The 14,285-nt window shown below is 50.1% G+C and overlaps 1 protein-coding gene across 4 annotated transcripts in view; it reads left to right on the plus strand.

Moving 5' to 3' along the window:
- Fam117a (family with sequence similarity 117 member A) overlaps positions 1-14,285 on the plus strand; it is a 67,170-nt gene that overhangs the window by 41,225 nt on the left and 11,660 nt on the right. For 3 of the 4 annotated variants that reach the window (XM_076543197.1, XM_006971930.4, XM_042282665.2), the window contains exon 2: positions 8,407-8,576. The exons of the other annotated variant lie outside the window; for it this stretch is intronic. Coding sequence is in view for 2 of the 3 variants with exons in the window: in XM_006971930.4 (XP_006971992.1) it covers positions 8,407-8,576 (170 nt within the window). In the remaining variant the exon portion in view is untranslated. The remainder of the gene's footprint in view (positions 1-8,406; positions 8,577-14,285) is intronic. 4 annotated transcript variants of the gene reach the window in all.

The raw sequence follows: 14,285 nt of genomic DNA on the forward strand, positions 1-14,285 counted from the left end.
TGGTGATCTCTGGGTGGGGCATGCATGGCTTTTAGTGTAGGGTTTTCACTCATCTGCATTTTCTTATTTCCTATAACGTATTTGTAGCTTGTAATTTGTCACCATGAGGGCTCTTTTCTCTTTAAAGAGGGGAGGTGAGAAGGCCAGTGCTAAGACATTTTCAAAGCCTGATGGCATGAGAAAAGGACTCATACCTTGTTTGTTGAACCAGCTAGGAAGGCTAGGCACACGCTGGTGGCGGTGGAAGGGATAGCATCTTTGCGTCCTAGGTTTCTCCCTCCTACACCGAACATGGCCTGTATGATGGTGAAATGATGGACTTGTCCCTCCAGATGCCCAGCCAGAACCCTTCGGTCAGGGCTGATTTCTCCTGGCCAATTGCTTGGTCCCCACCTTGGCCAAGCTGAGAAGAACCAGGAATGTCTCGTGTCCTACATCATCAGTAGTTTTCATCCTGAGCACTATCACTTTCTCCTCCGAGTTCCTCTGCTGGGGTTAGGCTTGAGTTGATTTCCAGTGAGGGATCTTGGGAGAGGTAGAGATGGACTGGTGGCCCTTTTGAAAGCCCCTTTGCTGGGGGGAGGGGGGGTAAGCCCCGAGGGGTGTGCCTGGTGGTGGCTCTCTGACGGGGCAGTGGCATCAGCCTGTCCTCTTCTACCCTGCTTCTTGTCTTACTCCTCTCCTATCAGCAGAGACAATCAGAGAGCCGATGCTTAGCGGGCACTCAAACCTACTTACTAAAGGCGTTGTCCGCTGTGTGTGCTGCTGGCCCCCTTGACGTTCCCCTACTAGGCAGACACCGCCTGACCGCCCCGCCGGGCCTCTCCTCCCTTAGCCCCTCTCCCCGAAGCCCCACAGGCACAGCAGTTGGGAGACAGGGCCAAGTGGCCCTGGAAGATAGCACCTAAGGCTTCTTATCTAGTGTGTGCTGTTCTGTTTTGTTTTTTCCATTTGCCGTTGCCCAAGAACCAAAGCATCCGCCACTGCTCAGCCGCGTGGTGAAATGGTCTGGCCCGGTGCCAGGGTGCCTCGCCAGGTGGCTGGGCTGCGGAGGCTGCTGCATGCGATGGGCCGATAATACCCAATGGTGCCGTAAACAGGACACTCCACCCTGCTGCAGACACCCAGCCTGTGCCCCCCCCCCCCCCCCCCCCCCCCCCCCGGTGACGACGGGGACGGCTGCTTTGTCATTGCCTGTCGTGGTGATCGTGGCTTGTCTCCTCCGATCCAGGAGCCAGTTGTTCTGTCTCTCTCCCAGGTCCCCAAATCTGAGAGGGGCGCTTTCCAGAAATGAAAGCAGTTCATCCTCCAGCCACAGGCCACCGTTGTGACTGCTCAATACTTCCTGTCCTTCGGCTGTAATCGCACACGGGCAGGACAGAGCCCACTCCCCAGATCTTTCCGGTGTGCCCCCGGGTCCCCACCACTGCTACGCTCACTTGTGAGACAGCTGAAGGGTGCTTCCAAGGGTGGAACCTACTACTTGTCCATAGCCGTCTGTGCCCACGGCTATAAGAAGCTTTGTTGATTTTTGTTTGTTCGAGACAAGGGATCACTGTGTAGCCAAGGCTGGCCTGGAACTCATGTTCCCAATGCCTCTGCCTCCCATGTGCTGGGATTACGGGCGTGGGCCACCTGTCTAGCTACAAGCTGTTTGCTATCTTTGCACCACTGCTCTCAATACCGAGGACAGCAATAGACGGTCCCTAGCAGAGGAAGGGACTTTCACAGTAAAGACAGATACCTTGCCAGGCCTGTGGGACGGACAGGCCTGTAATCACAGCTACTTAGAAGGCTGGGGCAGAAGGATTGTAAATATAAGTAAGGCTTTCCTAAGCTGAAGATTGAATTCAAGGATCCCCTGGGCAAGTTATTGAGACCCTGTCTCCAAACAGAAAGTGAAGAGAGGGCTGGGATTGTAGCTCAGTGATAGGTGCTTGCCCAGTGTGTATGAGGTTCAAACCCCAGGCCTGCTCTGCACCTTCCCAGTTCATCCAAAAGCACAGGCCTACAGGTAGAGGCTGCTCAGAACAGGCTTCTCAGCAGGCCCCTCCTCCTCCCCCTCCTCCCCTGCATCCTCCGGAGGGACGAAAGCACATTTGCATTTCTTTTCTTTTCAGCATCCCTAGGAGGCAGGTCCATGAAGGTAGCGGGCTGCCCCGCTCCAGGGAGGACGCAGCTGTCAGACCTACACTGCTTGTGTGGACCCTCCCAGGGTGGGGACCCTGCTGTGCACCCCAGTCTGCAGCCCCTTTAAGGACGGCACAGAGTCACATCAGTATCTGATTTTGGCTTTGATTTATTGTTAGGGGAAATTGATGCCTTGGTTTAGCTCTTAATCAGTTTTGGTGCCCAAAACAGCAGGTGCTTGCCAAACCATTTCGGGGGGAGCTTTACGAAATAAGCAGTAGATTTTTTTTTTTCCTAGTTAAAAAAAAAAATCTAATCTTTTTAAAGTACCCTTTCCTTTCTTTCCTAGGCATGAAAGAAACCTGGCATTTTAGTCTCCTCAAAGGGGCTGGGACATGCCAAGAATTTGGGGATTTGGGAGGGGCCATGGAATCTTCCTAAGGGCTCTGAGAAAGGAGGTAATTCTACCTTGTGGCTAGCTAGGAGCTGAGCCAGCACTCTGTGCTGGGATGTGGCCACTGTGGAGATAAGGCTGGGGCCCAGCTGTGACCTCATTTAAAGGGGTGGGGAAAGCGAGGTGGGCCCTACAGGTGGGCTCAGTGTGGTGAGGTCTTCGCAAGTCTGCCTGCCATCAGGGGAGGCAGAGCAACCTTCCACACGATACTTGATTTTCTTCATTCCATTCTCTCCTTCCCTCCCTTTCTATCTCATTAGTTCCTTTAAAAATTTCCCTTTTAGCCAAGCAGTGGTGGCGCACACCTTTAATCCCAGCACTTGGGAGGCAGAGCCAGGCGGATTTCTGTGAGTTCGAGGCCAGCCTGGTCTACAGAGCGAGATCCAGGACAGGCACCAAAATCACACAAAGAAACCCTGTCTCGAAAAAACAACAACAAAATTTTTCTTTTACTATTTGTTATTTTTATGTATAAATGGAGGAACAAGTCACATAGTCTTTGTGAACAATTTTGATTAGAGGCAGTTGGAAAGAATGTACTATCATGCCAATTCCAGGATGTTGAGTACTTCCTGGACCCTGTCTCTTAGTACTATGAGTGAAGTACCACTCGCTTCACTGTTCTTGACGTTGGACCCCAGCAATAGCTCACAGAATAGGGTGGCTATGCGGGGTGATGGGAACTGATGTAAAATCTGTGTGGTTGCCGTGGTCACTTGGTGATAGATTCCTCTGTGACAGATTTCAAAGGCCTCACAGGAAACAAACGAAACCAGCTCAGACACTGAAATGCTGTCCTGTAACCCTCCATGAAGACTGCCCCTAACAGCCCAGCGAGAAGGCAGAACCCTGGAAAGCACGTTTGCAATATTGCATTAACGATAATAAAGAGGCAGGTAAGCAAATGACTGGCATGTAGGCCAGGATTTCAGGAGACCCAAAGTCAGGCCTGCCTCTGCCTCTTGCAATGCCTCGTCCCTGAGAGGAGCTAAAAAGGCAGTCCCCTGCAGGTATCCAGCAGCCTCCCAACAGGTGGAAGTCAGGCTTGGTGTAGGTTTCGGATGCGCCACCTTCTTGAGATGAGGGGTGTCGTGGACACTGCTTCTCAGTGCCTTGACTTGGTTCAGTCTCCCTGTCCCTTTCCAGGGCCGACGAGAGGGAAAGGGGACCGCAGACCCGAGTCCTTTGTAGCAATGGTGCACGACAGAGAAATACCATAGAAGCATGAGATATGTCAGGGTCTCTGGAGAGTCTTCCAGCGGAGAGGATGGGGCAGATGACTCTGAATGACCTTTCTCCCCCATCACGGTTCTTCAGCCCTGGAGTCACAGTTTCTGTCCTGAAGAAGCAGCAGCCTCTGGGACTATGACATCCTGGCCTACATGCCAGTCATTTGCTTACCTGCCTCTTTATTATCGTTAATGCAATATTGCAAACGTGCTTTCCAGGGTTCTGCCTTCTCGCTGGGCTGTTAGGGGCAGTCTTCATGGAGGGTTACAGGACAGCAGTTCAGTGTCTGAGCTGGTTTCTGTTGTAGACCAGAAGCCCCTAGAAATATTTGAATTACCACTTTACATCTTAAGCCCAGCGCAGAATAATGAGCAACTGAATCGCTTGTGTGGAAGGTAAAGTTCTTGAACTAGTGGGCTGTCACTGACTTACTGCAGTAACAAGGTCACGGGAAAGTCAAGAAAGAGGTTGAGCCCTCCGAAGCCTCCGAGAGGGAAAGATAGACAAGGGCTCTGGGGTCTCTGCTCAGGGTGAGCGGCTGGTATGGATCTGGACAGATTCGGTGGTATAATTACAGAAGCTTTATCTTTCTGCTATGGATTTTTCAGTTTCCTTCCAGTGCTTGGGGGCTTGCCAACTGCCAGCTCTATGCCGTAGACACTGGGGGCTACAAAGACAAATCAGAGCCTGACCTCGCTGGCTATTCATTATCTAGGGGTCACAAATACCTGCCACCCAGGAGAGAGAACAGTAAGTACAAGAGGAGGACAAAGTATACCGAGCAAACCGAGACATTCCGAGACACTCCTTGAAGGGGATTCCCAGGATCTGGAGGCTGGGGAGGAGGTGGAGGCAGTTAGGCTGGCCTGGCAAATAGCTCAGATTTCAACACCAGGCCGAGGAGAGAAGGCTTGGTCAGTGGTGGGAAATGGTACAGTGTGAGAGTGTGCCCTCTCTGGGATGTAGAGGAGGGAGTGACATGCGCGGGACCAGTGAGTGGGTCACATCACAGGGCCTTTGACACCCGGCTTTTTTTTTTTTTTTTTTGATATCTTGTGTGTGTGTGTGTGTGTGTGTGTGTGTGTGTGTGTGTGTGTGTGTGTTGTATATGTGTCTTGCACACATGCACAGCCATGGCATGAGAGTGGAGGTCAGAGGACAACCTGGACAACTTTCAGGAGCTGGTTCTTTCTTTCCACCACCGAGTCCTGGGCATCAAACTTAGGTCTTTAGGCTTGGCCTCGGGTGCCTTTTCCCTCTGAGTCATATTGCTAGCTCCTGACTTCCAGCTTTGAAAGAGGCCTTGGAGAATTTTAGTGTAGAGATGTTATGATCATTTAAAATACTGTATGGCCAGGCATGGTGGTGCAGACCTATAATCCTAACCCTTAGGAGGAGGGGCCGGGAGGAGTGCACGTTTAAAGCCTGAATAGACTATATCAAGAGAACAGTTCAAAAAGCCAAAAATGCTGGGCGGTGGTGATGCACCCCTTTAATCCCAGGACTTAGAAGGCAGAAGCAGGCAGAGCTCTGAGTTCAAGGCCAGCCTGGTCTACAAAGCCAGTTCCAGGACAGCCAGGGCTACACAGAGAAACCCTGTTTTGAAAACACAAACGAACGAAAAAACCAACCTCCCTGCAAAAGTATGCTATAGTCATATTGGTTTCCTTTGGAAAGGAGGTAGAAACACAGCCAAACAGTATTATGATGTGCTTCCATTATTAATTAATTAATCATTATTTATTTATTATTTTGAGACAGAGTGTCACCATATAGCCCTGGCTATCCTAGAACTTACTCTGTAGACCAGGCTGGCCTCAAACTCACCAAGCTTAGCTTGCCCCTGCCTCCCAAGGGGTGGGATTTAAGGCGTGCGTGACCGCTTCCTGGTGCCCAGCCCATTTTTCAATTTTTAAAATGTATGTGTATCCATATTCAGAAGGTAAGGATTACATATATATATACATACACACACACACACACACACACACACACACACACACACACACACACATATGTATGTATTTTTTTTTAAGATAGGATCTCTCTATGTAGCCCTGGCTAGCCTAGAACTCACTGTGTAGATCAGGCTGGCCTCAAACTCAAGAGATCTGCCTCCAGAGTGGTGGGATTCAAGGTGTGCACCACCATACCCACATATTGACAGTGATTATCTCTGGGTGATGAGGTTGAGGTTTTGTTTTGTTTTTGTATTTTGTTTTGCTGGTTTGATTTATATATTTCTTGACTTTTCGACAGTTCATACTTACATCTTTGTCATTCAAAGTCATTTTAAGTTCTTCTAAGGGAGTACTTACTTGCTGGCCAAGGGAGATGACCTAGAAATATGACAAAGGTTAAATTAAAAACTAAGAAGAAAGGCTGGCAATGCACTAGCACTGACGCTCTCCATATGAGAGAGGAGACAAAGTGTTCAGTAATATAGGAATGATTAAACAAGTTACTGCTTTGCACCATACAGTCTTTAAAAATGGCAAATATGTAGATCATTGATACTTGAATTGGGATTTTATGATGGCTGGAATAAGGCAAATATAATATAGTATAGTATATTTTATACTGATTACAGCTTTTCAATATATATATATATATATATTTAAATTAATTTGGAGACTGACACTGTTAGTATCTTTTTTTTTTAAACTGTAGCAACATAAATGATGTAAAATTTACCACTTTAAGCATCGTGAGTTTATGATTCAGTGGCATGAGTACATTTACAGTGTAGCCATCACCACATCATTTCTAGAATTTTTTTTTAATCATCCCAGACAGTTGGTATTTATTAACGGTAGCTTCCATTCCCCCTCCTCCTGTGCCCATGGCCACCTCTGCCTCCTTCTTGTCCCCGTGGCTTTGCCTCATGAAGATGGAATCATCCGACACTTGCCCGCCTGTCTGTGTCTGGATTGTTTCACCTTGCAACGTCAGTGTTATTCCCGTACTGTTAGAATAGATGCTACTGTGATCACGGGTGTATGAATAACTTTAAAAATCTCTGCTTTCACGTTTGTTTTGTTGTTGCTGTTTGTTTTGTTTTGAGGGGAGTCTGTACCTAGAGGTAGAATTTTTGAACCCTCAGGGACTCCTCTGTTTAATTTTTTGAGGAACTGCCAATCTTTTTGTGTCTCTTTAATATAAACCTCTTGGAGTCTATTTATACCTACAGTTCCCAGTTCTTTCTGCTGTGCTGAATATACACATAAATTACCAAGGGATTACTACAGATGCGAAAGCATTTTGTTCTGTTTAAAGGAGAGTCTTTGTAGATCTGCAGATAGTGGAATGTTTTGAACGTGGCCATGGAAAACAGGGTCAACCCAGATCACTGAAACTTCCAGATGATTCCAAAACCCTTACGTTTTAAAAACAGCTTCAACTTTTAATTTCTCCCAGAAATCTTTAGCCGACATAAAATGAAATGAATGCATTCATAATTGCCTTGTTTTTGTTTTTACCACTCAGATAAGAGGCAGAGAAGGGGGAGGAAAGGACCTGCAGACTTGGAGAGTTTCCTCAACTGGACTCCTCTTCTAGGAGTTCTGTGATTCTTTCCATGCCAGTGCCCTCGCTCTCCTGGAGCTGCCTGACTGGAGGAAATAGGAAGACTCCTTCGTGCTGGGCATGGAATGCACACCTATGATCCCAGCTATTGGGGAAACAGAGACATCAGGATTACAAGTTCAGGGTGGGCGTGAGCTACGCAGTCAGTTCAAGGCTATCTGGGCAATGTAGCAAGATCCTATCTCAAAAAAACTGGGGGGAAAAATGGAGTTGTGGAATACAGTTGTGTGGTAGAATGCTTGCTTAGCCTATATAAGGTTCTGGATCCAGTCCCCAGCAGCACAAAAAGAAGAAAAGAAATTTTGGGGTTGGGGATTTAGCTCAGTGGTAGAGCGCTTGTAACAAGCGCAAGGCCCTGGGTTCAGTCCTCGGCTCCAGGGGAAAAAAAAATTTTTTTTTTTTTTAATGAATTGAGCCAAGTTTGTGCAGAGTAGAAGCTTCAAAAATGGATACAGGGGGGAGGAAGGAGGGCAGACAATTAGAAAGGGAGAAGAAAGCTTGGATTTTGTGAACATGGGGTTCCCTCTGAGGCTGGGAAACAGAGTTCCTCCAAGGAGTCTCGGTGTGGAGACTTGGGAGCTGGGCTTAGAGTCTAAAATTACTTCTAAAGCCAGACATGGTGGCACATGCCTTTAACCCCTGGCATTTGGGAAGTAGAGGCAGGTGGATCTCGGTGAGTTTGAGGCCAGCATGGTCTACAGAGCGAGATCCAGGACAGCCAGGATTGTTACACAGAGAAACCCTGCATTAAAAAAAACGAAACAGAAAAGAAAAAAAAGTAACCCCTAATTCCAGTGTGAACTGGTGAAAATCATTCCCAGTGCTAAAGTGAAGTCAGGAAAGCTTGTCAGACAGGATGTGCCTTTGCTGCTTTAAATTATTTGTGGGGGAGGGGAGGAGTGAAGACGTGGCCGGCAGGTGAGGTGTCCTGCCAGAGAGGAGGCTGGTCACCAGGACTCCGTCCTCCATGCTGATGGCAAGGCGTTGCGGGCTGTGCTCTCTTTCAGCCAGTGTCCCATGTTCGGTGGCCCCAGAAAAGTCAGTGTGGAGGCCTCAGCCACCCCAGGTCCGACGTACATTCTCCCTGGACACCGTCCTCAGTTCCTACCTTCTGGGCCAGTGGCCACGAGATGCCGATGGGGCCTTCACCTGCTGTACCAATGACAAGGCCACCCAGGTAATGCAGCTGTCTCCTAATGGGATCAGGAGGGAGAGAGAGGAGGGCTGGCTGAGGGGGCCTCTGGTCCATCACTCACGAGTTCTGTCATTGAAATGACTTGTCCTGGGTTTTGGTTGTTCATAGACACTCTTCATCCTCTACTGTTTACCAGGGTTTTTGTTGTTATTGCTGTTGTTTTTCTTTGTAAATGTAGATGAAAAAGAGTTTGCATTCCTTCTGCCTGGGGAAGAGAGACGTCAAGCTGGGGTTTTCAGCGTTTACATGTGGGGACTCCACAGCCAACTCTGGAATTCGGGATTTTTAAGATGAAATTTGCTTTCCTGAAGTTACACTAAAGCCAACGTTCAGTCCAGTTTGCATTCCCCCAGGCAGCCGAGGAAGTGGACAAAGAGGTGTTGGGCCAGGCTCGACCCCATTGGAGCAATAGGAGTAAGGCATTCTTGGGAGGAGCTGCCCCTCGCTAGCAGCCAGGCTAGGCCTCCCGGGCACCCATCTGAGTCCTGCAGAGCCTAGCTTTCTCTCCTGTGTTTTCATGAAGAGTCCTGCCCTTGGAAGGGACCTCCATCTGTGTGTCCATCTTTTGGATAAGACCGTGTTAGCCTGAGCAAGAAGCCATCCCATCTGGAAGTCACCCAAAGATATTTCCTAGTCTGACTCAGGACTTCAGTCTTCTTAGCAGTTAATTTGGTGAGAGTAAGGCTCCCGTTGGGGGCATAGGCTGAGTCCTGCTCAATGTCAAAACACCTGAGTTGTTCTTCAGTAGGTGGAAATGTAGGAAAGAACACCCAGCTCACCTCAGCCCTCCATTCTGGGTAACAGGACGAGAAGGAGCGAGGCAGCTCTTCCTTTGCATGTGGAGTAGAGTGTACCTGTCCTGCCCACATACATGCTGCATGGTGGCCAAGAGATGTAGACTCCCCCCTTCCCATGCAGCTCACTCTGCCTCCTTCTCAGCACATCCCATTGGTTCCTTTTTTATGAGATCCATTTTCAAATGTTATTAATGAATGTTTGAATGCTCACTCTTTTTCAATGGGAACAAGATTTGGTTTCTTTGAGCCTGGTTTCCAGTTCCCTGAAAGGCCAGTGAACAGCCAAGGGTTGTCATGGGGTGAGTGTCTTGCAGAGTTTGGAGGAGCAAGATTCTCCCGGAAATGCCCCACGTCGCACCGGAAATAGCTGAAACAAGTTTAGGCTAGTGAGGTGACGCCAACAGTCCTCTTTAGATGTGCAGGGGGAAGGGGCGGGGAGAGGAGTGGGCACCCTCCTGGGAGCCCAGCACTGATCTCTCTTTATCCTTTTAACAAGGTTCTCTCTTGTGGGCCTGTGGGGACACACTCCTTTTCCTTGACTCAGGCCAGAGAATGTGCTTAATCAGGGAGGGCTTCCTGCAGGAGTGGGACTTGAGGTTGCTTCCAGTGGGTAGACTCATGAGCATCCTTTGTTAGACATCAGGCAGTTGTGCGGCCCACTTATCCCTACCCCTGTCACTTCCTGCTTGCCAGCCTCCTGCAAAGCGACCACCCCACTCCTCACATAGCTTTCTCCTCGTCACCCTTCGGCAGGCCTGGCCTCAGGCATCCTCTGGCCAAGTGGAGTGGCCTGGGTCCTCAACTGCATGTTTTTGCTTCAGCTCCAGCTGCAGGCCAGATCTTTTATATAACAAGTCTGGGCTTCTTGCCACAGCAAGACAGAGGTCAGCGATGTGCCTCCATGGGTCTGGCAAGGCCCAGCCCTCCAGCTTTCTTCTTCCCTGGGATGGGCTCCAGCCCTCGAGGAACTCTTAGCAACCTGTCAATATTGTGGCTGCAGGCAAGAGGTGGGAGAATTCTGATCAGCATAAAGCTTCCAACCCCAAGTATGCACTCTGCCCGTCTTCCAGTCCTGCTCTTCAGGGAATTTTCTGCTTCTAGGTTTGGGCTCCACTCAAATTCCTGCTGGAGGCCCCTGGCCTGGCACAAGCTGCCGTTTTTAGCACTGGCATTACACTGTAAAAGCCTTAGACTCAATTGCCATCTCCCCAGAAGACCTTGTACCTCCTTTCTAAACAGCAAGAGATCACCCAGAAAGGACAGATAAAGAAGACATTTTCAGGGAGTATGGGGAAAGAAAAAGAGGAGGACGGAGGCTAGATCTATTAAGGTCTTTGAAAGCTTATGTAGTTAGTTAGTTGGTTAGTTAGTTGGTTAAATTTTGTGATGCTGGAGATGGAGCCCAGGGCCTCGAGTGTGCAAGGCAAGTGCTTGTCCCGTACCACTGAGCTGCGTCCCGAGCTCGTTGAAAGCTTTTCAGCCATCGGGCATGGTGGATGCCAGAGCTCTCCCAGTTGCTTTGAGCAAGCCAGCTGGGCTACCCTTCTCTACTTGTGCCCCTTCTCTCCTAGCCACAGCAGTGGAGCGTGTCGTGGTCTGATTCGTTCAGTGTAACTGGCAGGTACTTGTTACCGCTCTCTTGGGTGCCTAGACCCCTTTTGTTGGAGTCTGTATCCTACCTGACACTCCCAGGGACATGCTTTTCAGTTATGGCTGAGGCTAAGCAGCACCTTCCCAGAAAAATCCCTAGAAGGACCAGGGACCTTGCTCATTCCAAGCCAGTGTCAGCACCGAGGCCCTAGACCCACACCACCTGCCATTAGAGAGCTGGGTGTGCTGACACACACCACCTGCCATTAGAGAGCTGGGTGTGCTGTGTACCCCAGGCCTCTGCGCAGGGCAGAAGGTGATTGAAAGCTCTCAGCATCCAAGACTATGGTAATGTCGTCAGCAACCTCAGGCTCCCCTTCCTGGCCATGCTGGGTGCCTTCAGTCAAGTATGAAGCCAGTCCTCGGGCAGCCATAGATCCACATGGGAGCTAGGATCCTCACATAGTTGAGGCCAGAGGAACAAATGGAAGATGGGAGGGTCTCATCTGGGGAAACAGCTATTCTAGGAAGAAGGAAGGAGAGTGATCGTGACAACTGGGGAGGGGTACTCGGGAAGTACTGCTTCGTGGTTTGTGTCTTCTGCAGTGTTGAGAATGGAACCCAGGGCCAGCGCATGCTAGCCAAATGCTCTGCTCCTGAGCTATACCTAAAACAAGCCCAGCGTGTTTTGAGCCTGGAGGAACGATGTGAAAGGTGTGAACAGGTCTCCCCAGCATTAACTTCCAGAGAAGGAAGTCACTCCCCCAGTCCCACCCCTGTGGCGTCTCCATCTTCGGTGGGAAGTCCTGTGTCTGAGAGGAGGTTTTCAGAATGGCCTGGGTGTGGTTTTGAGTGTGGCCTTGGAGTGGGATTTCTCCGCAGTGGCCCACCCTTCCCCCAGGCCATTTGGTGACCCAGAGCTGGCCACCAAGTGCTTTTGAGTCGGGCTCTCCCAGTGACTGGGCCCAGACCAGGGCCAGCGATGGCAGCACATCCTGTGGTCACCTGTCTCCCTTCATGCTGTGCAAAGCATCTAAGCCTTGTACTCTCCTGGAGGGGGAAGTGGGCTTACCACAGCTGGCATGGCTGTTTGAGCAAAGTCCCCAGCTGGTGGCATCCTGCCCACAGAAGGGACCTCGGGTACCTGCCCTGCCTGGCTCCACCCACACTCTGATTCCTTGCATCCCCATTTCTGCTTCACTCATTGGTAAGACAGGAAAGCCCTTGTGATTCTCCTCCCCACATGGACCTCTGACTTATCGTTTGGGTCGGGGGGGGGGGGGAGATAGCATAAGTCCTTAACAGACATTATAGAGCATCCCAAAGGCCAGAGGTGGAGGCAGCTTGCTGGTTGGAGAGGACTTCCTTTCTGTCTTTTTCCCACCTGTAGCGGCAGGGGTGGGACCGAGGGGTGGGTCCTCCCTTTCCCTGAGCTCAGTGCTCACTGATGGCACGTAACTCAGCGTGACCATCACAGGCTTCTAACTTTTTCTTTGTGGGTGTGAGAGCTTGGGCACAGAGCCTGTTTTCCAAACTAGCGACCGGGACCAGTGGTTCAGGACACGGTTTGACAATACAGCAAATACTTGAAAATGGAGTCATGATGGAAAATCTGAGGGTCGTCTAGTCACTGTTGAGTTAGCAATGGTGGCTTTGGCCACCTGCAGCCAGAGTTCTCGGTACTGGCCAGTGGACCACCCTCAGAGCCTCTTTGTTTGGCCAGAGTCCCAAGGGACTGGCTCCTTGCTGAACTGAGCTTGTCCTATGGCTCCCCAGCCAGGTCCCATGCTGCTCTATTTCTAACAGATACAGTGGGTAACGTTCTTAAGAGTTAGCCCAGCTCTGCAATCAGAGTATGCTCAGGAGCACTGGAGACATTGAGAGCCTGGACTCTTCTCCGTCTGGTCATGACCTCCAGGTAGAAACTTAGCGGCGGTGGCTCACATCTTTAATCCCAGCACTCAGGAGGCCGAGCCAGGCGGATCTCTGTGAGTTCAAGGCCAGCCTGTTCTACAGAGTGAGATCCAGGACAGCCAGGACTACACAGAAAAAACCCTGTCTCGAAGAAAAAAAAAAAAAAAAGACATTCTAGTGTGGAGGATTCCATCCGACTTCCTTTTGTTGCCCTGTTAGCTCCTTGGGAAGCTGTCTTCCACTTCCATGTCCATCTCTCCTTCCGCATATCACCCTGGAATCTTAGAATCCCTGGCAAGGCATTCATACTCTACCCATGCATGTCCAGTTCTGTACAGTCTGAGCAGCTGCACAGCTGGATGCTCCACAGCTGGCTGCTCCACAGCTGGCTGCTCCACTCACGGTTCGTAAGTCAGCTTACTCCGTACCCAGTTGCTTCCTTCGCCAGGGTGTGGAGTAAGTCCGTTCTAGTGCTTGAGGCCCCTGACAAGCATGACTTTGGGGTCTTCTACGCCTTAGACTCTCCTTTCTTCAAAGGGGCTAGAGTGACCACTCACCACTGCTGTCCCACAGTTTGGCCTGACCCTACCTGGTGACCCCCTTGAGATGGGTCTGAGCGGTGACTTTATTGTTCCCTAAGGAGACCATGATCTAGACCTCTGTAGGGAGGCTCAGGAAGGATGGTCGTGCCCCCCCCCCACCCCCCGCCATACCTACTGCAGTTAGAGAGGCAGAAAGCTAGACTGTGATACAAGCTAGGCTTGACCGTACTCACAGCAGCCTGGAAGCAGCTTGGAGGTCAGGCGTCCCTGGTGTCTTACGTTCTTGGGGTGCCTAGCAGTTACTCCAGGGCTTCATGGCCTAAGACAGCAGATGTGTATTCCCTCAGGGTTTTAGATTCCAGAAGTCTCCAAGTTCAGTTGTAGTGACTCGACATGGAAGTATTGGCGTGGCCAATTGCTCTCAGAAGCTGTTTTTCTTTTATTTTTTTGTGGTAGGGTCCTTACTATGGAAGGTTGGCCTTGAACTCATTGTGTAGCCCAGGCTGGCCTTGAAAACAGTCCGATAGCCTCAAGCCTCCCAAGTGCTGGTGCAGGTGCATGACATCTGGTTCAGGATGCCATGCTCTTGGGGGCGGGGTTTCCTCCTTGCCTCTTCTAGCATCCAGTGGCTTTTTGTTTGTTTGTTTGTTTTTGTTTTGTTTGTTTGTTTGTTTTTTGAGACAGGGTTCCTGTGTGTAGTTTTGGTGCCTGTTCTGGATCTCGCTCTGTAGACCAGGCTGGCCTTGAACTCACGGAGATCCGCCTGGCTCTGCCTCCCAGGGGCGGGGATCAAAGGCGTGCCTGGCTCTCCAGTGGCTGTCTTAGCTTACAGCACCTTGCTCTAGTCC

The sequence above is a fragment of the Peromyscus maniculatus genome, chromosome 8 (genome assembly GCF_049852395.1).
Source record: "Peromyscus maniculatus bairdii isolate BWxNUB_F1_BW_parent chromosome 8, HU_Pman_BW_mat_3.1, whole genome shotgun sequence".
NCBI classification, from domain to species: domain Eukaryota; kingdom Metazoa; phylum Chordata; class Mammalia; order Rodentia; family Cricetidae; genus Peromyscus; species Peromyscus maniculatus.